Here is a 24,909-nt window from a genome sequence, read left to right as displayed (position 1 = left end):
CAAATGAAATTGCACAAGTTAGAATATCTATCTATAGGCATACATGGTCAATCTAACTAAAAGTTTAATAAGCAGTAATTACTCAGTCCTGGTTATACATTCCTAAAGGCTTAATAATACAGTTTTAAGAAGAAAAAAAAAAGGAAAAATCCAAACCCAAAACACAACAAAATACAGTTGTAGGGTGGCAATCTCTGTAAGAAGCCTCCTTCCCTCCCAAAACAACCAAGGGTTAACTGTACTTTCCACGTTTGAAATGGGGTCTACAAAGAAGTCATTTCAGCTCCTAAATAATACAAAACATGTGACCGTGTCCTTTCTAAAGTCTGAACGGTTCAGTGTGAAATTCAGTGAAGCTCTCAAACAAATAATACTGGTAGGATACAGACTGTTAACAGAAATTAGGACAATATGCCCCGATAGCACATTTGGATAGCAAAACTGTATGTATTAAGGGGCTGTTATCCAGTGGTTGAAGTAGCTTGATGCAGGACAGCTCTCCCTGCAGCAGCTGTGGTGGAGGGGAAAGGGTGGGCTCTTCTGCTCCTTAGCCAAGGCTACAGCCAAATTTTCCCCAGCTCTTACTCACCACGCACTGGCCCCCTCCTGCTCTCGGCCCCCGGCCAGCACTCCTTACCACTTTCCGACGGCCAATCCCCCAGCCCAAAGGTGACCGGAGCCGTGGCGGGACACGAGCCTCCCCTCCTTTGCCCAGCTCCTGATGCTCAGGGGCAGGCAGGGATCTGCCTCTGCTCCAGCTCCGCGGCAGGCACAAGGGCTCCCATCGACTCACCGCTGTGCCAGAGCTGCTCCTGCACGGCGAGGAGGAGCTCTGCAGTCTGATCGCTTTCTGGCTCCTGGCCTCAACTACCGCATATATCTAAATGCAGTAACAGAGGTCTCTCCCTCTGCAGAGTAGTGTTACCAAACGCTAGAAACCCAGAGGGCTACCTCTAAGGTAAGTTAACTAAACACAAGGGTAATGGAGCATCTTCTTCCCACATCAGCAAAACATAAACATAACTAATTAACACAACTGCTTTGACTTTTTTTAATCTCTCTTTTCTGGTGCCAGGTCCTGCTACAGAGAAAACCCATAGAGAGCCACTTTCCTAGATGGAAAAAGCAGCAGAATCTCAAGCCTTGAGGATCTGCTTTGTAATTTGCTACTGGCATAAACAACAAAAAAAGTCCCATTTGTTTGGTTGTTTTTTTGTGGTGTTTTTTTTAAGAAAAAAAAAATCCAGACCATCCAGTGCACCTTCTCCGCACATACACGCACGCACACACATGCACACGCACCCCTGGAGAGCTCCAGAAGAACAGGCATGGGAGCCACAAGGCCCAAACTGTGGAAGGACATGGGGAATGTCTCCTGTGTTCAGTACTCATTTAGCAATGAGGCAGCAAAACGATGTTTTACAAGAAATAAATGGTCACAGAACACACATCCACCCAAACGCAACCATGGATACATTTTTCTCTCTTTTTTTTTTTTTTTTTTTTTTTCTGATAGATGCTGTTACTCATCTGACAGTTTCTTTCTGGCTGTGCTGAAGTTTCTGAAGAGCAGCTGGTGCTTCTTTAACTTCAGTGGCAATGGACAATCACTCTCATTACTGCCACTACCAACCATCTCCGCTCGAGATTTTCTCCAAAACCATTGTGGAAGTTGAAGCTAACTCTGCCCCTTTGGTGCCACTGGTGGTGGTTTTTGTTGTTGTTGTTGTTTTGTTTTTAAACTAACAAACACAGCATATTAATGCAAATTTGATGTTTTCTAAAAATTAGAAATGCTCAGATAATTAGTTCAGCAATATGCAAAGTGCATCTATTTGGTTCTTTCCATAGATCACCTTCTGTTGTAAGTTTAAATTCCTTCACAGTTTAAAATATTGTGAAGAAATTATATGTATACTTTATGTATAGAACTATTTATATACATACACATATATACACACAACTCTGTACTTTATATAGCCATAAACACTCATTACTTAACTATTTATATTATATACACATGGCATGAACACACGCTCAGTGAAGAGTTGGTGCAGGCTGAAATCATTCCATCGGGTTTAATGGAATAACAACAGTGAAACCATGAGTGAGTTATCAAGAGACACAGACATAACATCTATTAGATAAGTGAAAGACCAATTAAATCAGCTCTTCCATTTTCCTAGTAGCGCAGGGTTGTTCCCACCCCATTCCATGCTCCGTATGCACATACACAGCTATTTCGCATTCAGTTTACATGAGAGGGCAGTGGTGGTTCTTTTTTCTAAGTGAAAGAACAGTCCATATTTACTTGGGCTCATCGCAACCTCTTCTGCAGAAATGCGGCACAGCTGGGTCTGGACGTCTTGGAGGACTCTGAACGCTGCGCCACTGATAGCTGAAAGCACCTGCTGAAGCGTTATTGCATGGTTATGGGACAGCTATCAATTATTCACAGTCTGTGAACTCTCCCTCTCCAACAAGTGGTACAACTGTATAAATACATAGTTTAGCACAAAACAGTTTAACACGAGGCAAGTCCAAGTACAAATGAGACCTAAAGGCCTATGGGTGAACTTTAAAGGCCAAGAGTTCTTCAGAGTGCATGTTGTTTAAGGAACGCAAGTCAGGTAATTTCAAAAGAAGTTTTGTGAAAATAGAGGCTTCGTTTGGGTGATTTTTCATGATTAAGGTCCTTAATGCACGGATTAGTGTTTCCTGAAGTGCCTCCACAGAATTGACATTTTCTATTCCAGAGCGATCTAAAAAGGGAGGGGGAGAGAGAAGAAAAGAGAAGGAAAAAAAAAAAGAGACTGAACAGAAGTAGTTTGCAACATAAAGCCACAAGAATCACTCACTAAATTAAGAAGCACAAGAAAAATTAAATATCTATGCCAGAAGTTTCAAACCCACATACTAAAAGTCTTTCAAGCATTATTTAGGGTCAACTTCGCAAAGTATCAATCTCACACTGAACTGGCAGCATTCAATCACCTTCCCTGCCGTCACTTACCCGTGTTTCCAGAAAAGGACAGATTGAAGGACACACTTGAATATTTTGCTGAATCACAACTTTCAGCTCAAGGAGAGAGACAGGGCACAATGAAGTAAAAATTTCAAAGATTTCCCAAGGCTGGACACAGACCCTAAACTTAAATCAGAGGTTCATGGTTGAGGGGGAAATCCCACTCAGGGTAAGCCACACTCATCTCTGCACAACAGGATCCCCAAGGGGCAAAGGGAGTACAAGTCTGGACATGACTGGGCACTATTTCTGAGTGCATTCAGAAGCACTGAACATGATGAAATGAAATGCACCCAAAAATTCCCAACTGAGGAAGAAAAGAATTTCAACATCAATAAAAATATTATGCTTTCTCATGCTGCACTCACAGCACGCCTGAAGCATCTCTTTCAAGAAAGCTGTATTTAAGAACATGCCTGTTGTCCTGAGGTGCAACCCAAGTAAGATGCTTAAAAGGATGATTTTTAAAGCAAAACATCTCACCTAATAACCATGCACAGTAGCTGTTTTTCCCAAGCTGTAGCCTCTCTTCTTAAACGCTATGTAAATTCAGCAGGGCACATGCATGCACGAGTGACAGACACGAAGAGGAATGTGCTTTGATGTGTACATGTACTTAAGCACTTTGCAGAACTGGGACACAGAGTGACAACAGCTTTCTGGAGTAGCACTGAGTCAGACTGTACAGTCAGAGGGGGAATCCCTTCCTTATGCTGTCAGCGTCACTCCAGTCAAACTTCTCAGGTGAACAGAGTCTAGGAAGTCCTCCTGGACTACTCAGTGCAGTTCCCTACCACTATGAGAAAAATTGCTATATAATCCACTTAAGGCTCCATCTTCAAGCAGTCAATGTGTTTTGTTCCTTTAGAAAGATTATTCCAGAATCTTTGACAATTAGGAACTTTTAATATCAAACGATGTTTTTTAGCACATATTCCACTCTTCCGTGAAGATTTTCCATCACATTTGATAGCTGCTCTCAAACAGAGCACGAGTGAAGAGATGCCTCTCTTCCTTTATTTGTTAAACTATCCCACTTGCCCCCTGCTTTGCAAAACCTTTAGGTCTGCTCTACCTTGAGCAGGGATGATGACATTTGCACAGAGTATGCCAGATAAGGTTTCTCAAAAGCTCTGTGCAGTAACAGCGGTACTGCCTTGCCTCTGAAGGCAGAAGAATGCAGTCCAGTCTTTCCCGGCTGCCTCGGTTGAGTTACTGTAGCCTCCTCTCTTCAACTAGCCCAAGTCTTTCTCCTCCCTCTCACTCTACTTCCAGTTGCTCCCAGTGACCAGCAGAAGTTTTTGTTAGTACTATCCCAATAAGAGAATAATAGAAGGTGCGTGTTTTCTATTCTAGCACATGGCATCACCCTCAGTTAAGAGATTATCTGATCTCTAGACCTGCATGAACCACGCTCTTTCAGCCTTGCTTCTTTCTCCTTCAGTGTCCATGATCCATCTTGCTATCTCCCCTCTATCTTCAACACATCCAGCTAACTGAAGCTAGAGGTGAAGCATTCTTCCTTTGGAATGGTACCAAGGTAATTCCTCAGCACTACCAGAAATACTCCCACATCCTCACTGTATGGCCCTGCTTTTTCTTTCTGTATATTCAAAATATCACTCAGAAGAGCGGTTATTCATCCAGTGTTATACAGAGATGCTTCTGACAAGTGTTCTCCCACTGGCGCTATTTAGGGAGTTATGAACATTTTTTTTTCCACTGGCTTTTTTTTATTATTATTTTTAGACAACTAAAAGTATTTTTAAAAGATTTTTAACAACTGCAGTGTGGCATTTTATATTCTGGATCACTTAATCAGGATTCAACGGTCACACACTCCTGTCTGCTGCTGGAACTGATGTAAATCTGGACTACTCTACTATCTTCCTTTCAATCTTCTCTTAAGTAACTTTCATTCTGAGATGATGAAGCCTCCATGTCCTTATTCTTCCACCTTCAGTTCTTCTTCCAGTTACAGCATCTTTTGCCTTTGTCTGCATCTCCACGTCATTCTCTCTGATGCTGTTCCTCAACTCTTCCTCCGTCTCTAACTAGGTAGGTAGTTCTCTCTAGCTCCGCCTCCACCTTATGGGAAGTGACTCACTGGGTCACATTCCTTGAGGAGTGGGGTGCAGGGGATCTGTCTTTCAAGATCTTTTGATCAACAGATGCCCACAATCCTTCAGTTCTACAGGCACCTTCTCCTTGGTCCAAGGCCTTGCACTGTGAGCACAGAATCACGGAAAGGTTTGGGTCGGAAGGGACCTTTAGAGGCCATCTAGTCCAACCCCCTGCAGTGAGCAGGGACATCTTCAACTAGATCGGGTTGCTCAGAGCCCTGTCCAACCTGACCTTGAATGCTTCTAGGGATGGGGCCTCCACTACCGCTCTGGGAAACCCGTTCCAGTATTTCACCACCCTCATAGTAAGAGGTTTTTTTCCTTATATCTAGTCTAAATCTATCCTACTTTAGTTTAAAGCCATTCCCCCTTGTTCTGTCACAACAGGCCTTGCTAAAGAGCATCTTCCCCAGGAGCTCTGTTGGTGGCACTTCTGATCTTCTTAGGTACCTGCTCAAGTGTGAAGCTTGCTCACTTACTCACCTGTGCAAGTAACAACTGCAGCATTTCGATACAGTTGCAAGCTAGAGCGAGGTTATCTGAGAATTGCTGGGCTCAGCGACCATCAAGGTTACTACTGTGTCTGGAATATGGTGCAAATGCAAGTTTGGGCCCAAAAGTTAAAAGGCTATTGAAGCTGTACTTTATAAAACCCTAGAAGTATTTTGTGAAGATGTCCAGGAAGGCTGTGATCAGACTGCAGATCAGATCACAAGGGAGCCAGGATAGGTAGCAATAATGTCCAAAGCTATGATTTGAAAAATCCTCAGCAGCTGCAAGAAGCCTGAATACAAAACACCTCCTCTTTTTGTCCTGTTGCACAGCTCTGACATCAGGCACTGTACGTATTACATCCCAGCCCTAAAGCTAAGCCCTGCTGAGAGCTAGCAAGAGCACGGAGCAGTATTTAAAAGGCTGGGGGGGGGCGGGGGCTGGCTCTGCGCTAGAAGCACTTCTAACAGAACAGATTCGGCCATTTACATTCAAAACAGGTGGCACAGAGATTGTGATATTCTAGGGCCTAGCAGCTGAGCAAGCAAGAAGCATGGCTGTAGCCTAGTTACAACATTGCAAAAGGAGGGAAGAGGCAACCAAGCCTCAGTCCTTATTTTAAGGGTTGTCTCTAGTTCTTGTCAATTCAGTTTTTGAATAGAATATGTAAAGCTGAGTTTGGAAAGGCAAGTAAAACCCCAGGTTTCTCTCTGCTACCTGAACATTTTCACTAACAGACTACAGTGCCATGCTTCCTTCATGCTGCCATTTGTTATGGCTTTTGAAGCTTGCGAACTCTGTACCACCCTCTCCTCAATACCACCGCTTACAAATTGAAGAGACTGCAGCTGTCCCATCCTGTGCTACCACATTTCAGTTAGGCCATGCACAAAAGCTATTAGGCTGAACTGTCCCACCTTGTTTACAGAGGCTTCATGTGACTATGGCACCATGCCTGGGGTACCCCTCCCTGATATGAACGATGTGGGTCTAAACGACTCCTGTGGAAGAGGTGCACTTGCTCAAGAAGTGAGCAGCACCCAAGTGCTGGCTTGTTGTATAAGTGGGCACTACTTATTATTAACTGGCATTCCTGCCAGTTACCTCTAGAGAGCTCCTTACCCAGCAAGCAGCGATTCTGCATCTTGTATTCCAGGCATTATATGCAGAGCTAATGTGCCTAATTTGAGGCTTTAGATAATACTACAGAAGTAGGTGCTTAATCCTTCTTTGAACCTGGGCCAGGGTGTTCTGTATTTCCAGGGACTGAAACAAGATATGAGGCTGGTGAAGATGTGAGTGGATTGGCAGACTTTTAGCAGTAAGAAGTCACGATGCAGATAAATAGGGCTTTCTTGCTGACATAGGCAGAGATCAAACTGTTGGATTTAGACTTAAGAAAGATATGCAATAGACTTCAGTGACGATACTTGGAAGTAAAAATACCACCTTATCCCAAGACTTAGGCTGTGCAAGTCAGGAGTAATTTCACTGATGCTGTTCTTGTGAAACTTGGATGAGTCAGACAAATAGCTTCTAAACAGCCATCGGGTAGCTGTAAGATGTATTTTTGCGTTCTATAGAAAGCAGTAGGAAAGTATAAGTCCATTGTCACATTTTTCCAAAAGGCAATATTAGAAAGAACAGGTATGTAAAAAATGTAAATTACAGGCGGCTAGTAGCTTAAAACCTACTAAATTGCACTTGGGTGTGAAATAACGGGGTATACATTTTATAGAAATCTTTTAATAGAGCGGCATATTCAAAATTTGGCAGAGGTACAAGTTAACTTTCTCTCCTTACCAGCAGATACCAGGACAACCGCTGTAAACAAACTCATTTCCTCATCACTAAGTTGCAGGGCATTTAGTTTCTCGCTAAATTCAAACATTGAGTTGAGCAGATCACCAGCTCCCATTGAATGCAAGTCATCCACACTGTACTTCTTTCCACTCAGGAAGGTGACGGTACGTTCCTTTGCATCAAACAAAGATGCAAACCGTACCATTAAAACCTGGTGAAAGAAAAAAAGAACAACAAAAACATATAAATATAGGTGGATTTCTAGAAAAGCCAAAGAAAAATTTAAACCTTTTAACGTCATTCAAACCGTCTCATTAACCGCTGCACAAGCATTCTATACAGAAACTGTCAGCATGCTATTGAGCTGTAAAAACCAGTGCAAGCTCTGGCCCAGTAGTCTGAGAGAAATAAACAAGTGAAAAAATTAGCAAGTGGATGCAGGGGAGGAGCTATAGCACATGAAAGGGAGGAAAATTAAAATTGAAGCCTCAGACAGCCGGAGCCACAAAGACAATGCCATTCATAAATATGCCAGTAGGACAGCTTGCTTAAGCCACCGAACAGCCAAAGACATACAGAGAATTAAAAGAAATGTTTTCTTGGCCACACTTAGGAGGAGCAAAATGAAGGTATTGAACCAGATTCTCGCTTGGCGTAAACTGGAGCAGCTCCATTGAAACAATGCTGATTTACACCACCTGATGATCTGGCCCACTAGGCATTCTTTGGGAAAGTACCATGCCGCATCGCTGTACCCACAGGAATGTTAATGAGCTCTGGTAGAAAGGAGCCACATGTACGGCCTTCAAAAGGCTAGGGAAGCAGGGCTTGAAACGGCACCTGGTCTGTAGCTGCAGCTGGGAATACCCCTTTGGTATAAGCACCTGGGCTGGAGCAGTTGACATGTGCTGAACTTACCCCTCTAGGCTGAAATTTCTCTTGTGGTTTCTCAGTCGTACTGTGAAATGTTTCCCTCTGGAATGGCTTGTAAAGTTTCATTTGCTCATGTTCAACAACCTTATTTACATTTTCAAGGTTTAAGGTACACAGAACAGCCTTCTTAGTTGGAGAAAGTGAACCAACTGGCATTGGTTAAAGCTTCAGACTTGCTGTAATCTCTTGGTGTGACAGTTGTCTCTTCTCACTTACCCTACGTAACTGAATTAATTTAAATGTTTACTACAGATGAGAGGAGAACTAGGTTTTCAGCAAAGACTAGTGCCTTTGACAAGCTTAAAAAAGGAGGGTTCAAAAAAAAAGAAAATGTTTGAGAATTCAAACACCATTCATGCACGTTACACAACCTGCTCCTAAACTTTAACAGCCAAATGACATGCAGCAATCTTCATGGACACATAAGCACTATGTATTATTCACCTTTGACAGCTTAGCTATATGTGCTTTGATGACATTAACTACAGAGTGCAGAAACCTAGGCAGAAACCTAGGTGCAGATGCCCTCAGAATACAACAAAAGGAGACAAAGGGCAGACAAAGCTGAACTTGTGCATTAGCACAGAACCACCAGATACTCAACAATCTTTCAGTTGAAAACAGTATTCCCCTTACAGAACTGGGCTTTAGAAACATGATCTTTAAATAATAAGCAACCAGTATTAATGCTGGTATTCAAAACTGAAGCCCACAAAGCTGTGTTGACTTACTACTAAGGCAAAGACCTTGCCTATAGATTTCAATGTCACCATTGTAACCCAAGGAAGAACAGTTTAGACTACAGTATAGCACATGATTGATTTGTCTTGTCCCACTTCAAGCCAGACTCCTATTTGTGCATGCTAGGGATATACCTGATCAACCCTACCACCTGACAACAGCAATATAAGCACACAAAAACCTCCACACAGGGAAATGCTTGCTCACTTCCCCACCACCTGCAGCCAAATTCCCAAGTTTGTGAGTCTGTGGAGAAACTGAGTCACCACCCAATGGATTCAACAGGCTCGTTAGTTCTACCACCAACTACATTTGGAGTGGGGGCTTGTGGAGGATCTGTTCAATCCAGCTGAGTTCCTTATTTGAGGATCACTGCTATTTCTGATCTGGCTCCCATACAAAACCATGCAAATGCCACCACGATAACTGAGCTCCCCAGTACTCCCAGTTCTAAGAGGGCTTTTTAGCTTACCTATGTGTGAATATATATAGCTATGCTGCTTCTGCACCAGCATTGTCTCCATGCGTCTTCCTACCCCCAAATGAACAAGCACTCCTTCAGTACGAGCTGCTGGTAAGCACAGTGCCAAGATGGCCACATACTGGTGCCCAAGGGAGCCAAATAGGCTCAGAGGCAGTACTTTTACTCAGGTTCTTCTATTAACATGCAGATGTTGGGATATCCTAGCTTAGTTACCCAGAAGACAGAAATGATCTTGTATGCACCAGGCTTTGAAAACGCTTCCACCTCTATTACAATGGCTTATTAATCCTGGTTTGGGTTTTTTTTCCCCCACTGCTCTCTGCAGCTTTTTTTTTTTTCCTTTTGCTAAGATGCCACACAGGCCTGTAACTACAGGTACCAGCTCACTAAAAGAGATCATTAATGTTTCTCATAAACAACTGAATAGGGATAAGTATGCAGCCACACTTTATTATTAATTCCCTTGGATATAGAAACCTTCTTATCAGCAGTGCTTGTAACTGGCAAAAAGGCATACGAATGAGGCTTGTGAAAAACTTAAGGTGAAGAAAGGCCAAGACAAAACATTTTACTTGCAAAACACAAAGGTTTGGCTTTACGTTATCGGAATGGTTCAAGCCTGATTTTCCACCCTCCTTGAGGGCACTGGACAGTATACCACTTTGCAGAGGAAGGAACCAACATTTTTGTGTTATGTGAACAGCAACATAAGAGGCTGTAGCAGAAGAAGTGAAAATACAGTCTTTAGCTACCGGAGTTGTAGATGAATATTAAAAGTTCAAGAATAAGTATGACAAAAAATACATGACAGCAAAATGGAAGAAACAAAGAAACTGACACGCTCCAGGCATAAAGTCTTCCAGTATAACTTGTACCTTCCAACCCAACAATTGTCCATTTTAGAACTGTGCTGTATAAATGCAGATAAAAGACCCAACACGTTACACCAGAAATTTCTTCAGTTCAGGTAAATACAAAATCCAGCATTCCTCTTTGAAAGAGTAAATCAAGTAAACAAAAGCAAAAGCATCACCAACGCTGCCCTCCCCAGAAAAGCACAGTAACACTGAATACTTGGGATTTCAGCTCCTCTAGTCCTCTATGTTTATGCTTCACATTTGCATACTTATGAAATGTTCATGGTCTCCAACAGACACAAGACTCTGGAAGAGCAACTAAAACCTTTACTTAAAGGTCCCCTGGTGAAGGTCACTAATTATAAAACAGGACCAAGCTCTGTGGTGTCATTCCCAATTTAACACCACTAATTCACGTATATGTCATGCTCACAAGTGGGTGAAATTAACCACGAGGACCTGCTGGGACTAGTCTAGAGTAAGCCAGGCTGCCACTGGCACACACTAGCTACAGAGCTGCAGCAGGACAGCTAGTTACCAGCATTACTGCTCTGGAGATGGAGGCTTCAGCAAGACCCAGCTGCTAGCAAAGGTGATTGGTCAGAATGGATGCTCTGGCTTTGGCAGGGAGTGCAGTGGCAGAAGGAAGGGCATACAGAGTGAAAAACACATTCCTCTACAAAACTGGTAAGTCAACAGGTAGCTTTCTAAACCATCCACCCTTCCAGATACAGTCTGCTTCTCTCCAGGTAAGCAAAGGTAGCTATCAAAGTAACCAATCCTATACAAAGCCAAGAAACTCCTCATTAGTCATTTATTAATGCCCAGGGAAAAGGAATGGGTAAAAGGGCTGAGCACTTTTGAGCTACTTGGTAGAGGGACAGCTCACCAAGATTTGACCAAACAGAAGCATGGGACACCATCAGCTTAAAGGAAAGCTCAGAGCTAGCATCCACAAACAAGCTGGTTTTGCCCAATATAACCCAGTTCTATTTATTTTTGTTCTTAGGGGGTCAGACTGATATAAGCTTGTCAGGTCCACACTATACACACAGTGGTCTCACCTCAAAGGTCCCAGCCTTCAGAAGATTGACCTGGTCATGTTGGGAGAGATCTCGGAAACCTGGGATGCGCTTGGCAAACTCCACCACTTCCTTCACCGCAGGGGTAAAACTCAGGGAAAACTCTTCCCAGACTTCATGGCCAGACTTGTTTGGGTCCACGTGGGGAGTCTTACTCATTGGGCAGACCTGATGTTTACAAAACATAGGCAGAAAGCAACTCTTAAAGATATAATTCCAAATACTGACAAATACTTGAAAGAAGCAGGTTTATTCTTCAAGAAAACTCTGCAATGACACATAGAGGAAAAAATATCAGTATTCCTCAGTCGGCTCTGAAAGCAACTGGATCTCTCCCTCTCCCTTTAAAAACAAACAATAAAAACCCCACGGCAGTCCATTAGCAGTCTGTTTCTAAATTTGCTGACCTTTTAAATGCCAACATTGTTTATAGCAAAAGACTCGAGAGAACCCAGATTATGCTGTTCTTCCCTGATGTCACTCATGTCTGACATCTGGATTTCTCTTATTTGTATTATCCCTATAATCTGACAATTAATCTCAATTTCACAATCAATCGATTGTATCTCACAGTCACTACTACATTCAGTCTCAAGTACCCTTCTTGTTTTTCAGGCAACTAAAATGATTCAGTCAAGGTGACAAAAGTGTCAACACCAGAGCAAGGAACCAAGCCTTGGTTTCCTGAGTCACAGGTTTACACCCTCATTACTAGGACAACCTTCCCTTCCTACGTGTTTGCTTTTACACGTATCACTGAAGGACGACCAAGGAACACCAGTTCCAGTTTTGCTCAGTCACAAGCTGACAAAATGCTCTTTCTTTTATATAAAAAATTGCTGTATGTTTGTAAGAAAGTCCGAATTCATTGCAATGAGATCAGACATATCAGTCAAGGCTGACTGCCAATAAATTCCCTCTGTAAAACCCCACCAGATGCTCTGAGATACTTTCAGTTCTGCTTTCTAAAATTTAAATCTGTTAAGAAAGTTTAAACCTTTCAATACTCATTTCACCTGTTATCACCAAGGATGAAAATTCCTTTAAGTATTCCTCACAAGTATACTGAACTGTTCATGTAATCCTATATAACATCAGCAAAGCAAATAGAAACAGTGAAATAGATTAGTAATTCCTCAGAGCTATGATGCTTTTCAGGGCTTCCTGAACCTGATAATTGCCTAGCAATTTTTTGCACGGAAGGTCCCAAGATCCATTACAAGAATGTATTCAACAGGTATATACACGCATGTGTGCATATCTATTTGGTAACAGCTAGGGAAACCAAGACGGAGATAGACAGACAGACATTTCCATTCGGGTTTTGTTGTTTGTTTGGCATTTTTTTTGTTTGTTTGCTTGTTTGTTGGTTACCCCCCCAAATATCAGTCACTAACTGAGCAGTCAATACGCAGAAAGCTCTCCCCAAAGGACAAGTTAACAGAATTGCAGATTTCTTGGTTCAACTGTGAAATCACACCACCATTTGTGTGTCTGAGGACAACGCTCAAAACCAAATGATGACTTGTGGGGTAGAGGAGGACCTTTTCCATACACTGAAAATAAAAGTATTTTGGCAAAAAGAAAGGTCTAGGCACCCAGTCAGAAGCACAGCAGACACTAACCACTGCTCTGTCCATGATACTGCAATGGTTCACACAGATGTTATTAAAAATACAGTACTCTCTGGAAATAAGGAATGTCTGGCTCAGCACCCTGCTCTGAACCAGGCACAAAAACCACTACAGATTCTCATCCTACCATGGTTGACCCTAGCTCCCAGGCACTCGGTCCTGATGGGGAATTGCCGCTTTCCACCCCTATGTCTAAGCTCTCTTGAGAGACCTCTGCCCTGTGCAGTCACTAGCTCTCTTTAGACAAACCTCATCAGGAACGACCTGTTCTGCTTTTCTGGTTGTGGGGGTATTGAGTTAAAAAAAAAAAAACAAAAAACAAACCCTGAACATCTGTCTCCATACTGGTTCACAGCCTAATTACACTCCCTTACAGCTACTGACTCATTTTTGTCAGATCCTACTTTGAGTTCTCTGGCAAAACCCTCATTCACGTTCAGGGACGCAGAGTGGGGCCTGCAGTGCTCTGCTGGATTTGGGTTTGCTTCCTCATCGTCAGCTGTGTTAAACCTCCCTGCAGCTACTATGCACAGGTCAAACTGAGTGCTTGAGCCTCTGCAGGCAGCGTCACTCCCGGCCTGCCCATACCGACAGGTTTAACCTCTGCTTCTCAGGAGTGCCAAGAATGCTGTTGTAGTGACTCCACATACTTTCCCTGCAAGGAAGAAAGGTCGGGAATGATTACTGTTTGCCATGGTGTAGTGCCCAGAGCCTGCAATTAAGGTCAGAGCCTGCTAGGGATGGCATGGTCCACATATGCAGTAGCCAAAGAAATAAAAACAAATGAACAAACAAAAAAACGACAAAAAAGAAAATCCAGTATCAAAACAAACAGCCTTCACTATGCGGAGACTTTCAGGGGCCTTCAAAAACTTGTGAAGACTCTTTACAAACTAGAAGGAAGAAAAACACTGGCAGCTCAAGTACTTCAGAAAGGTCAGGGGCTCGTGCTTCTCAACAGGAGCGCAGGATGAGAATGAGGATGTTATGTTCTCTCAACCCAGGCGGTTTGAGCGATAAAGAGAAGGACAATCTATTTTAAGGGGCTTACAGAACCGGCTGCCTGAATGGTAGAGAAACAGCAGGTGCAAGGCAAACCAGGAGGGACCTGTTAAGGAAAGACAAAAAAAAAAAAAAAGCCAAACCCATATGCAAGAAAACAAGAAGCGTCCTTGTTAAGAATTCAGTGAGAAAATGCTCTAGCAAAGTCATCTAAGGTACCGAGGAGCATGTTCAGTGCCTCATTTGTGTACGTAGTACAGAAAAGACCCTGAACTTCCCTCAAGCAGTTTAGCTGTGCATCTTCCTCCTGCCTCTGTTCAGATTTGAAGATGTTCTAGGGGAGAAGGATGCATAGCCTTTAAGTCCCACTGAGCCTATAACGGAGTAAGCCTATCCCCATTAAAACAAAACAGAACAAAAAAAACCCACCAACCAAACCAACCAACCAACCAAAAAAACCACCCCAGCCTACCTGGCAAGAGAGATTTTAGAACACACTAGGAAGGCGTGCAAACAGACTGGCTTAAAACCCTAGCCCTGAGGTTTCACCCCAGAAATTTGCTCTGAATACCTTTAAGGAAAATACAGCATATCTGAGTGTATTTTAAAGGGAAGTCTCCAAGAGGATTGAGTGAAGAAGGGAATTTATAAACTCCTAACATCCATTTTCATTTCTAAGTCAAGCTAATTAAAAACCTCGTAAGTTTTCTTCAACCAATGCTTTTTGACATCAGTCTACTTTGAGTCGGCTAAAAACTGAGCCAAGAACCCCCATCACTTGTATGATTTCAAATCCTCCACACAACTTGAGCCATTATTCTCCATCACAACTTGTGCTATCAAACTTGTGTCACTATTTTCAGTTTCAGCAGTTGTGCCAATTGTGTGCAGCTTCACTGACTAACGAGGCACAGCTGGATCACACCCATCACTAAGCCTTTCACTCAGTCAAATCAAACAATTGATATCAATATACCAGATGCATTCTTCCTCCAGTGCTGCAAGAGTAAACAGTATTCTTGTTTGGAGAAAAGCCATCTTCTGGGATCCTATCACACAGTCGCTGAGTATAACCACTGGTGAAGTTCATACAGTGGCCGTTTGTGAAACACATGGCATGTCCACCTGGATAATGCATTGTGCTCCTCCCTTTGTACTGTCCACCAAGGTGCTGCTCGCTTTCAGGGTACTGAGGGCCACCAAGCCCACTAACACAGTGCTCGCTGCTCAAGATGTACTGCTCAGTGTTCTTTGACACTCTCTCCCCACTCTGGGACTGCATCATCTCTGCTGGGTTTTGAGACTGTTCTTGGTTGTACATGAAAGTGTCCTTGTGGGCCCTAGTGACCATACCAATCACTTCTTCCTTAGCCATGTCAGTGCTAGGAGCGGGAGAAGGGCTTTTGATGGTTTCCCGCTCTTGTTTGGGTTTGGAGGAAAGGTCTTCTTGAGGTGCTTGATCTTGATGTTCTGTTAATGCTTCATTGGGCAAGTGACCGCTGAACTGACTGTTCATCATGGTTTTCATGGCACTCTGCATTTCAATTAGCATCCTCTGTTTTTCACGTTTGGGAATGCGGCCAAATCGAACAGCTACCAAGGTGGAGAAATGAAAAGTGGTGGGAAGAAAACAAAACAAAACAAATGTCAGTCCTGAAAGTGTTAGCATGCACACATACAGAATACACACCCCAACCAAAAACATTGCCTTTTAAGGGAAGAATTTAACTGCTCTCACCACTACTACAGCAGGGGTATTACCACTGAAGCCAAGGAGATTCCCGAGTATAGGATAGATGCAAGATATGAAATATATGCTGTTGTTTACATACAAAGAGAAAGCAGCTCTAAAGCACACAATCTCTAAAGCCTTTTCCCTTTTTGCAGCAAACCTGGCTATGGGATATAGACACAGTTGTGTTAGTTAATTAAGCGTCAGGCTTTAAGACTGAATCAATTAAAACAGTACAACTTTGTGAGCAGACAATTAGCTGAATGTAAACACAGTTCATAGCATATTTGAATAGAAGTCCTACAAGACAGCTCCTCATGGACCAATTATATAGCTTGCCAAAACAATTAAGAGAATCAATGCTGAATGAAGCTTACCTTGGCAAATTTTCCTGATAACTTTGCCTTAACACGGACATTTTCTGCTGGCAAGGGGATGGGCATCATTGTGGCTGCAGCTCTTTTGACCCTGTCCTAGGGAATCTACAAATGCCTCTACCATCCTGTCAAACCACAGCCTTACAAGGGCTTATAACCAGTTTCGACTGGTGTAATTAAGTTCATGCAGTAGTCCATCATTAATGTAACTAAATCTCTTTCATTAAAGCAGGTGCAACCTTATGCACAAACAAGTGCCTAGGGGATGAAATAACTCCTATGCACAACAAGAACTTGGAACAATTATTTAAAATAAGTTTTAACACTCCACCCACTAAATTATTAACAGCCCAAGACTCCTACTTCTTGCGAAATAAACACCCAGAGAAAATAAAAAAGTGAAACAGAAGGAAGAGTCCTGGTTTGTGACAGTATGTTGCAGCAGACTCATGAACGACATTTTCAGCATTACATTTTAAAAAAAAGTCACAAGGAGTGTATAGTCAGCAAGGTGGTCAGAGACCCAGCTCAACATTACCCTTTCCTCCCTGCATTCCCCTTCCCTCCAAGAAAAGGGGGGGAAAAAGAAAACTCACAAAAACAAAACCAGAGCAGTTATATGCTTGTCTCATGCACCCAAACCTAACTCTTCAGGCTCTCCAATGATTACTCTAAGGCTATCAACTTGGGCAGAATTCCCTTTCATTGAAAAAGCAACAGTAACAAAACAAAACAAACAAACAAAAAAAAACAAACAAGAAAGAGAGAAGAGTCTTGTTCAGACTCAGGCAGGTTACAGCTACAAATATTAACTCATTAAAACAAAATTAAGACTCTCGTTACAACTGTCCCCCTAACAGACCACTGCAGTGCAACCCACTGCATTGGCCTCCAGAGGCAGGAGGACAGCTCTGCAGCCAGTATTATGTTACGAGTCCAGGAGAGTCACACAACAAGAAGGCAAGCGATCTAAACGCTCTCAGACCAGAAACCTGTCCCTGACAATAGGGCTGGCTCCATTTTCTGCCATTAAGACCCTTAGCAATTGCTTTGGAGGTGGGCAGCAGATTCCCTCTGAAAGGATCAGGGCTCAGCAGAGGAACATACCATCTCTTGACATCCCAACAGAGAGACATTTTTTGAAACGACACTGCTGGCATCTGTTCCTATTCATTCTCATTATAGAGCAGTTGTTATTCTTCAAGCACTTCTTATACTGGATGTTTTGCTGAATGCTTCTTCTGAAAAAACCCTGTAAACAAACAAACAAAAAAACAAACCCCACAACTATTATTACAGCATGTCAAATCCTCCTGCAAGATTCACCTCTCCACAAGCACAGAAAACCTCACTGTGTCTCCTCAGCTGCTTCAGAGCCATCGGCCCAAAGTGATTTTGAAGAACTTCCTATTCCTCATGACTTACTCCCCCCTTCATGTGTGATCTGTGTATAATGCAAACTAGTTATGATTTCTATTTATAGAAGATGCTAAGTTGTTCCCTGCGTAGTCCACACCTAAGAGCAAAATATCTCCAGTATTACCTCTATATCTTATAAACTGTCAGTTTATAAGATATATCTTAATATATTGAGGGGATATATCCCTCAATCTCCTATGACACCAAGTACAAAGATGAAAGTCAAAATCAGATCTTTTGACTTCAATCTCCATAGTTTGTCAATAAAACCATCCTGTTGCACCACATGACCTTCAAAGGTGTTTCTGTCACACAACCCTTAAGCTGATAAACTTCACAGACAGTGGCAGTGTTACAGTATCAGAAAACAGAGATCTACTGATGCGTGAACATGCAAGAAGCACCCAGTTCTGGATTGCCCCGTGGTAAAGAACTGCTTTTCCAAAGCTGTTTTGTTCTGTGTCCCAGCCCAGGTGACAACTCACACCCACTATCTCTTAATGCAATTAATGTTCACATGTCTTGTGTGACACAGTCCTTACCGCTTCTGTCTCCAGTTCTATTCTCTGCCATGCACTCCAGGTCAGGCAGGACTGGACAAGGGACAAGAACAGAAAGTACTGCGGAGTTCAGAAAATGCTGGGTACTGCTAAGTGGTTTGCCTTTTCCTACAACTTATACCCTGACTGAAATTTCTTAGATTTAAGTTTAACAGAGAAGCATACCAATTTTTTTTAGCAGGTTCACCCCTTTTCCCCTATGGGGAGAACGTGAGCATTTCACCAGCAGAAAGGTGAGCAGAAATATAGCTCACCTTGCAGCCCTCACAGGCGTGAACACCATAATGAAATCCTGAAGCGACATCTCCACACACTTTGCAAAGGAGAACCATGCCATTAAATTCTAGAATCAGAACAGAAAAGTCAAGGATATAGAAAACCAATGACAACTGCAGGAACAAGTTTTCAGCTTTTAAAACCTGGAGTAAAAGCAAAATATGTCAGGTCAGTTCAACATACAAAAAAATACAGCAGAGGAACAAACAACAAGAATGTACAAAATCCCTGACCGGTTCAGAAGGTACTGGTGCAAGGGAGGGGGGAAAAAAAGACAAACATGGAGCACTCAACAGAACAGAGAGAAAGCACATATTCACTGAACTTTCAATCACAGCAGCATTGTACTCAACTGTAGAAAAAGAAAGTCTGCTTACATTTACACACTTTCAAAAGGGCCATTTAGTTAACTAGGCCACCAAAGTTTGGGCTCAGTCTGTTTTTCCATCAGGACAAGTATGCCCATATAAAGGCTGCAGTTTCCCCAACAGAGAATAAACATATTTTCTTAAAAATAGGAAGATTAAAAGATACTTTATTTTATTATATATTGTAAATAAGCCATACTCCCTACCTATCTGATAACAATTTTGGACTGGGTAACTCAGCCATATCTACATTTGTAAAGACTACTCATTTGAGTGTATATCCAGAATGGCAGGCTTGCACACTTGAACTTGAAAACACCTTCTCGGCCCTGTAAATAAGCTCATGGTTTGGGGTTGGAGTTTTTTTATTATTTATTTATTATTTTATTTCAGCTTGTCAATAAAGATTTTTTGCAAGTCCTAAGTGCTGGTCTAACATTGGTTTCACTGAAGCCAACGGGAATTTTACCAGTGACTTGAGTAACCACAAAGTTACCTTAAGAGCGAGCAACAGAGACAGCTGGAAATACTCCCACAGAACCGTATTTTACCAGAGAAGTAATTTATTTTACATGTCTGTTTCATTTGTAAAGAGGAACTAAAACTTTTTTTTTTTAAGGTTTTGAAAAAGAACCAAACCACACTTCTTTTTTTTTTTTAAACACAGCAAGTACTGAGCTAAAAATGTTATCTATCTATCTATACATCTGAACAGTTTACAACAGGTTTCATCTTCGGGAACCTCTGCCCTGATACCAAAAACCTGTTACTAGTGAATTTTTAAGAGGAAGTAAAGGTTCTTACTAAGAACTTAGGGTAGGAACACTTTAAAAAAGATACTTTTAAGGTAGAACTGTTAGATACTTATTCTAGCTTCACAATAACTCCAAATAATAAAACAATTCTACCAATAAAAGAATTCAGCGTTCAAAAGACTAGTCAAAATTCCAGCTGAGTGTTTCTGGAAACACTCATTCCAGTACTCAGTTTGATTCCTGCCCTTCCAAAACTGTTCAAATATAGTTCTTTATCATTGATCTTCTCCAATTACCAAAAAAGCGTGAAGCAAATATCTAGAGCTAGATTTTAAAATGCATTTTAAAGGCTATCCTTTAATTCCAGCTTACGAGTACTTTGTTTTTTACACCCACAAATTAAGACTCGGAATCAAAAAGACAAAGGTCCCAGCTACAGCTATGTAAATATAATATAATGTTTTCGTAATTTATTTGTTTTGTTCCTCAGAGAAATCTGGGGAAGGGAGGGTGAAGGGGCAGGGGAGGGAGTATGAAAGAACAGAGAAACTAGATTTGTGAGACAGCTCCTTAAATACTCCTGAAGGCAATTTCTGATCACTATTAACTTTACTTTATTGCATCTTTTTAACCAAGTGTTTGATTTTTATTAAGATCAGTTTTCACTAGTGAAAATTTGAAGTAAAGCTGGACTGTATTTATGGACTGTGTGAAGTTAGCAGCAATGGAACCTCCATCTATTAGCATTTGTATGGCAATACCAAATGTATTACCATACATATAATGCAAAAAGATAAAAGTGGAGACATTGTTATATGCCTTCACAGCAACCCACACGGAGGACCCGGTTGTAATACATAAGGGGAAAATGGTGGTTTCAGGAATCGACACCAAACGTACTTGTGACTCCATTATGGCCTTTTGACAAACCAGCAACACTCGACTGGTTTGTTTTAATAGTCTCCTCCAGCCGATCGCTCTTTGGTGCCCCGTCAGAGCCCTCGCTGCTCCGGCTGTTGCAGCCGCTTTCCGAGGAGGAGCTGTTCGGAGAAGATGGTACAGGCGAAGAGGATGACTGGAAACCGCTGTCTGAGCTCTCGCTGTGACATGAGGCTGGGCTAGATGCCGAGCTTGAAGAGCTGATGTAAGCTATCACACCCCCTAAGGCAAGAAAAAAAGGCGGCACGTAGTGACATAACAAGCAGACATGCACCGCTGCCATGTGAGCCACGCTGTGACCCAGCACCACCAGACCCAGCCATCACGTGTTCCTGGGCGCACTCCTTTCCCTCCCTCCCTCAAGCCTGCTTCTCTCCATTTGTTTTCAATGGCTGACCTCCCAATCCACCCCATCCCCTTCTCCCATCTTATCAGCCTTCTCTGATCCAAGTCGAGATGAAACAGCAGAACCAAAAGACAGAGCAACAAGCCATGGTTCTGGCAACAGGGAGAGGACACAGGGCAGCCCAGGGAGGGTTTCCCTGGCCACCCTCTGAGCAGAGCTCTTCTGGAGCCAGAGCAAAGACGGATCTTACAGCGCTGTGGAGCCAGAATGCAAACAAGCCAGGTTAGGGACAGAAATAGGGCAGAGAGAAAGACTTCATGCAGGCTCCGTGCCAGAGGCACAGAAAGGAAGGGCTGGGAGGTGCTCACGATGCAGAAGGGAAGGGGGCAAGGGAAAGAAATAGCACTGCAGCCTGGCTAGCCTACTGAACATTGTCTGACTGCAAGCCTTTGTAGCATTTCTAGCAGCAGCTAAACTCCAACTGCCAGGCTGCTATTTGCAAACAGTCTCTGTCCTGCCGTGTCTTGCAATTTGACACACTTGAGAATCCCTCAGATCAAACAGCTTTTTGTCCTCAGGCAGACCTGGGAGCAGTTCTAGCTTTTCACAGGCTCCTTTTTCTTGCTTGTAAGCAAGCGAAATTGTTTCCACTTCATTTGAGTCTGTCTCCAAGACACAGCACTTCAAAAGTCAGTATAAAAACATTTTGATATTTCACACAAAATTTCAACAGCAAAAGCTACACAACTGTTTAAATAAATTACACTTAGCATCTTCTCTGTTTTACGCCTGTGTTGCTCTGTAAAGGAGCTTCACAGACAACTCGGGACATTGCAGTAAGGAACTTCATGCACCAGTAAGAATTAAAAACTTTAAAACAGCTAGGCACTGGCTTCCTTTGGAGGAGAAAGGCATTGGTATCAGTAGAGTCCTTCATCAACTGAGTTGGCATGGCAGGTCAGGGCTGTAGCCCCTTACACAGCCATCGCCTCCTCACAGGTAAAGGCTGTTACACCTCTTAGGCAGCAGAGTCATACAACTCTGGAAATATCACCGCTTGCAGGTAGAAATTCTGACTTGCAAATTTTCATTACTTTGATCAGCTATAACGGTCCTCTTAGCATTTCTAGGGCAGTTTTACCAGCCCATTTCCTCTTCAACATTTGATTATTTTTTTTTTCCCCTACCAAGGAAACCAACACCCTAAAGAGCATGCAGCCCAGGAGCCCCTGGCAGAGCCACCGCAGAGCAGAAGTCAGACCAAGCGGTCGTGTGGCACGTGCACTACACACAGACTGCTTCTCACGTTCCTGGACACCAGTGCCCCTACGCCTCACCACAGCGGTTGGTCCTGCACAGATTTTTTTTTAAGAAATCCTCCATGCAGCATAGCATGCATCCAGGAACAGGTTTTTGGAGAAAGGAGGGTTGCAACGACACACAGGTTCCACAACAGCATAAGGAAAAGACACTGTCAAACACCCGTGCTAGTGTAAGGCACCACCTATTTGACAAAGGTCCTGCCATCCCCTGGTGCTGCACGCGCCTCTGCCAGGTGCCAGGTCAAAGCTCACAGTCCTCCTGGCCCAAGGGAGGCACGGAGTTTCCCAGCAGGCGCCATCCTTATCTGCAAGGGGCAGAGCAGGGCACGCAAACACAGCCCCTGCAGGGAACTCCACGTTTCCCCACCCTGCCACCCCGCCCTGCTATCTATAAACCCAGCCTCATAAAAAAAAAAAAAAAACCCAAAACAGAAGAGATGCTCTTTTCCCTCAAGGGTAACCGGAATGTCATAGGGAAGCACAGAAAGAGCATGGCTACGGGGGTTTTCACGCCTTGTCTTTTGAAAGCCTGAGGAGCCCCAGACGGTCGGGCTGCTGCCATACCCTAGAGAGCTTGGCAGTCTTGCCTGTGTCATAGTCCAGGTTCCTAATATTTTTGTTATTTTAGAAGTTACATTTCCCTACAAGCCCTATTTTTGTTTGATCAGCAGTTAAAAGCCTGATCTCCTACGCAGCATGGGGCGACAACTCAAAGAGCACCGACGCGGCGATCTCTGTGCACGCACACGGGTACCCCGCAGGGAGGGACCCCAGTGCTGGGTGGTCAGGGCAGCCCTGGGTCTACAGAGTGACGTGGCTTCGCTCAGGGAACCCGCGGGAGGGGGGTAAAACACACCCTTTTGGCGCTACGCGGAGCTGCGCCGCTGCGGAGGCACCTCGGGCCCTAACCGGCGGGGGTTTACTTAAGAGGGGGCCACCGCAACGTGCACGTATTTCATTTACGGAGAGATTTAGTTAGTTGTAACGACGCAGAGGCGCGAAGGAGGCGGCGAACTGGCTACGTCACTAACCCTTTCACCGGCCCCGAGGATGATGCTGCTGCTGCGGCAGGGGCTCCCCCGGCGGCATTCATCACCCTCGGTAACAAAGAGGGCAAGAAAACGGTGGGGTGCGTGTCTCACCCCGCCCGCCTCCTGCCGCCGTGCGGACAGCTGCCCGCCCGCCGCGCCGCACCGCACCGCACCCCGCACCGGGGCTGCGGCTTCCCCCGCCGTCAGGCGGCGCCGGGCTGGGAAGGCCCGGTCCGGCCCTGCCCCCGGCCGCCCCCTCCCCGTTACACAACACCGCCTCCGCGCACCGGGCTGGGCCACGTGCGGGGCGAACGGGCAGCCCCGCCGCCGCACACGGCCGTGCGCGTGCGGGCCCCGCGCCCCCGCCGAAGTGCGCGTGTGCCCCGTGTCCGTCTGTCCGTGTCCCCAGTTCCTCCCACCCACCCCCCCATCCGCGGCCTCGCGCGGCGGAGGCGGGGCCGCCCGCCGCGGGGGCGGAGCCACCGGCGCCGCAGCCCCACGTGTCCCCGTCGCGCCCCTCCGCCGCCGCCCCGAATGTAGGTCACCAAAACAGCGGCCGCCCGCCCGCCTCACGTGTCCACGCCGCCAGCCGCCCCGCGCCGCCGCCCCGGCACTATTATGCAATCCGCGCGTCACCGCCCCGCACGGCCAATGAGCGGGCACGCCGCGCGGAACGTAAACACAGGGCGCACATGGCTCGCCCGGCGGGTCCATGTGAGGCAGCGCGCGGCCGTGCCGGCCACCAGCGGGGCCGGGGCCGGGCACCGCCGCCACCCTCCGCGGCCCCCCGCCTCCCGGCGCCCCGGCCGGGCCCCGCCGTGCCCTCCCGCCCGCCGGGAGCGCCCCGCCGGGCCTCTGTGCGTGTGTGTGTCCGTCCCTCCCGTCCCGTCCCGTCCCCGCGGCCGCAGCGGCCGCCCCGCCGCTTACCCGCGCTGACTTCCATGGCGGCTTCCTCCCACAGGGGCAGGGGCGGCGCCCCGCTGGGCTCCGGCACGGCTGAGCTCGGCTTGGCTGGGCTCGGCTCAGCTCCGCTCGGTCACCCTCTCCCCGGCTCCGTCCCCGCCGCAGCCCTACATGCAGCCGGCGGGAGGGCGGAAGGCGGCCGCGCTGTCGGCTGTCAGAGCGGCGGCGGCTGCTGCCCGTCCCCGCCGCGGTGCCCTCCCCTTTACAACAAAAGCGATCGGGAGCCGCGCAGAGTGCGGCACCGCCGCCCGCCCCGCCCCGCCCCGCCCCGCCCCCGACCGCCCCCCTCACCCAGTGACACACTTTCCGCGCCGCCCGGGCCGCGGGGCGGGGGCGCTCACGTGCGGCGGGCGCGTGCGGGGCCGGCGGGGGCACTGCGGCGGCGGCGGGGCAGCGGGGAGTGCCGCGGTGGCGGCCGGGGCTCCCGCGGAGGATTCGCGGGGGGCGGCTGCGGGACCCCGCTTGCAACGGGGGTGTGCAGGAAGGCCCCCGCCGCAGCGTCGCCGTCGCCGTCGCCCCCCCCCCCCGCCGGGGGCTGCGGGGAGCCCCGCCGAAGCCACCTCCGCCGCCCGCTGCAGTCGGCGCGGCGCTCGCTCTCCCACCCCGGCTGCAGTGCAAGTACGTGCCGGCGGCGCCGCGGGGCAC

At 45.5% G+C, this 24,909-nt stretch overlaps 1 protein-coding gene across 2 annotated transcripts; it reads right to left on the bottom strand.

Annotated features, from left to right (window-relative positions):
* Positions 1–1,053: 1,053 nt before the first annotated feature.
* NR1D2 (nuclear receptor subfamily 1 group D member 2) lies at positions 1,054–24,534 on the bottom strand. 2 transcript variants are annotated; one of them, XM_075083242.1, is made up of 8 exons: positions 24,229–24,534; positions 20,564–20,824; positions 18,519–18,607; positions 17,393–17,537; positions 15,153–15,769; positions 11,523–11,708; positions 7,444–7,654; positions 1,054–2,762 (listed from the first exon to the last, which is right to left on the bottom strand). In XM_075083242.1, exons 1-8 carry the CDS (start codon positions 24,242–24,244, stop codon positions 2,566–2,568), a joined length of 1,722 nt encoding a protein of 573 aa, XP_074939343.1. In that variant the 5' UTR covers positions 24,245–24,534; the 3' UTR covers positions 1,054–2,565. The 2 variants fall into 2 exon arrangements, with proteins under 2 accessions (XP_074939343.1, XP_074939342.1); XM_075083241.1 differs by lacking the exon at positions 24,229–24,534 and having other exon boundaries at positions 1,510–2,762; positions 20,564–20,900.
* Positions 24,535–24,909: the final 375 nt, after the last annotated feature.

The sequence above is a fragment of the Phalacrocorax aristotelis genome, chromosome 2, assembly GCF_949628215.1.
Source record: "Phalacrocorax aristotelis chromosome 2, bGulAri2.1, whole genome shotgun sequence".
NCBI lineage: Eukaryota > Metazoa > Chordata > Aves > Suliformes > Phalacrocoracidae > Phalacrocorax > Phalacrocorax aristotelis.
This window is presented reverse-complemented; position numbering and strand designations above follow the sequence as displayed.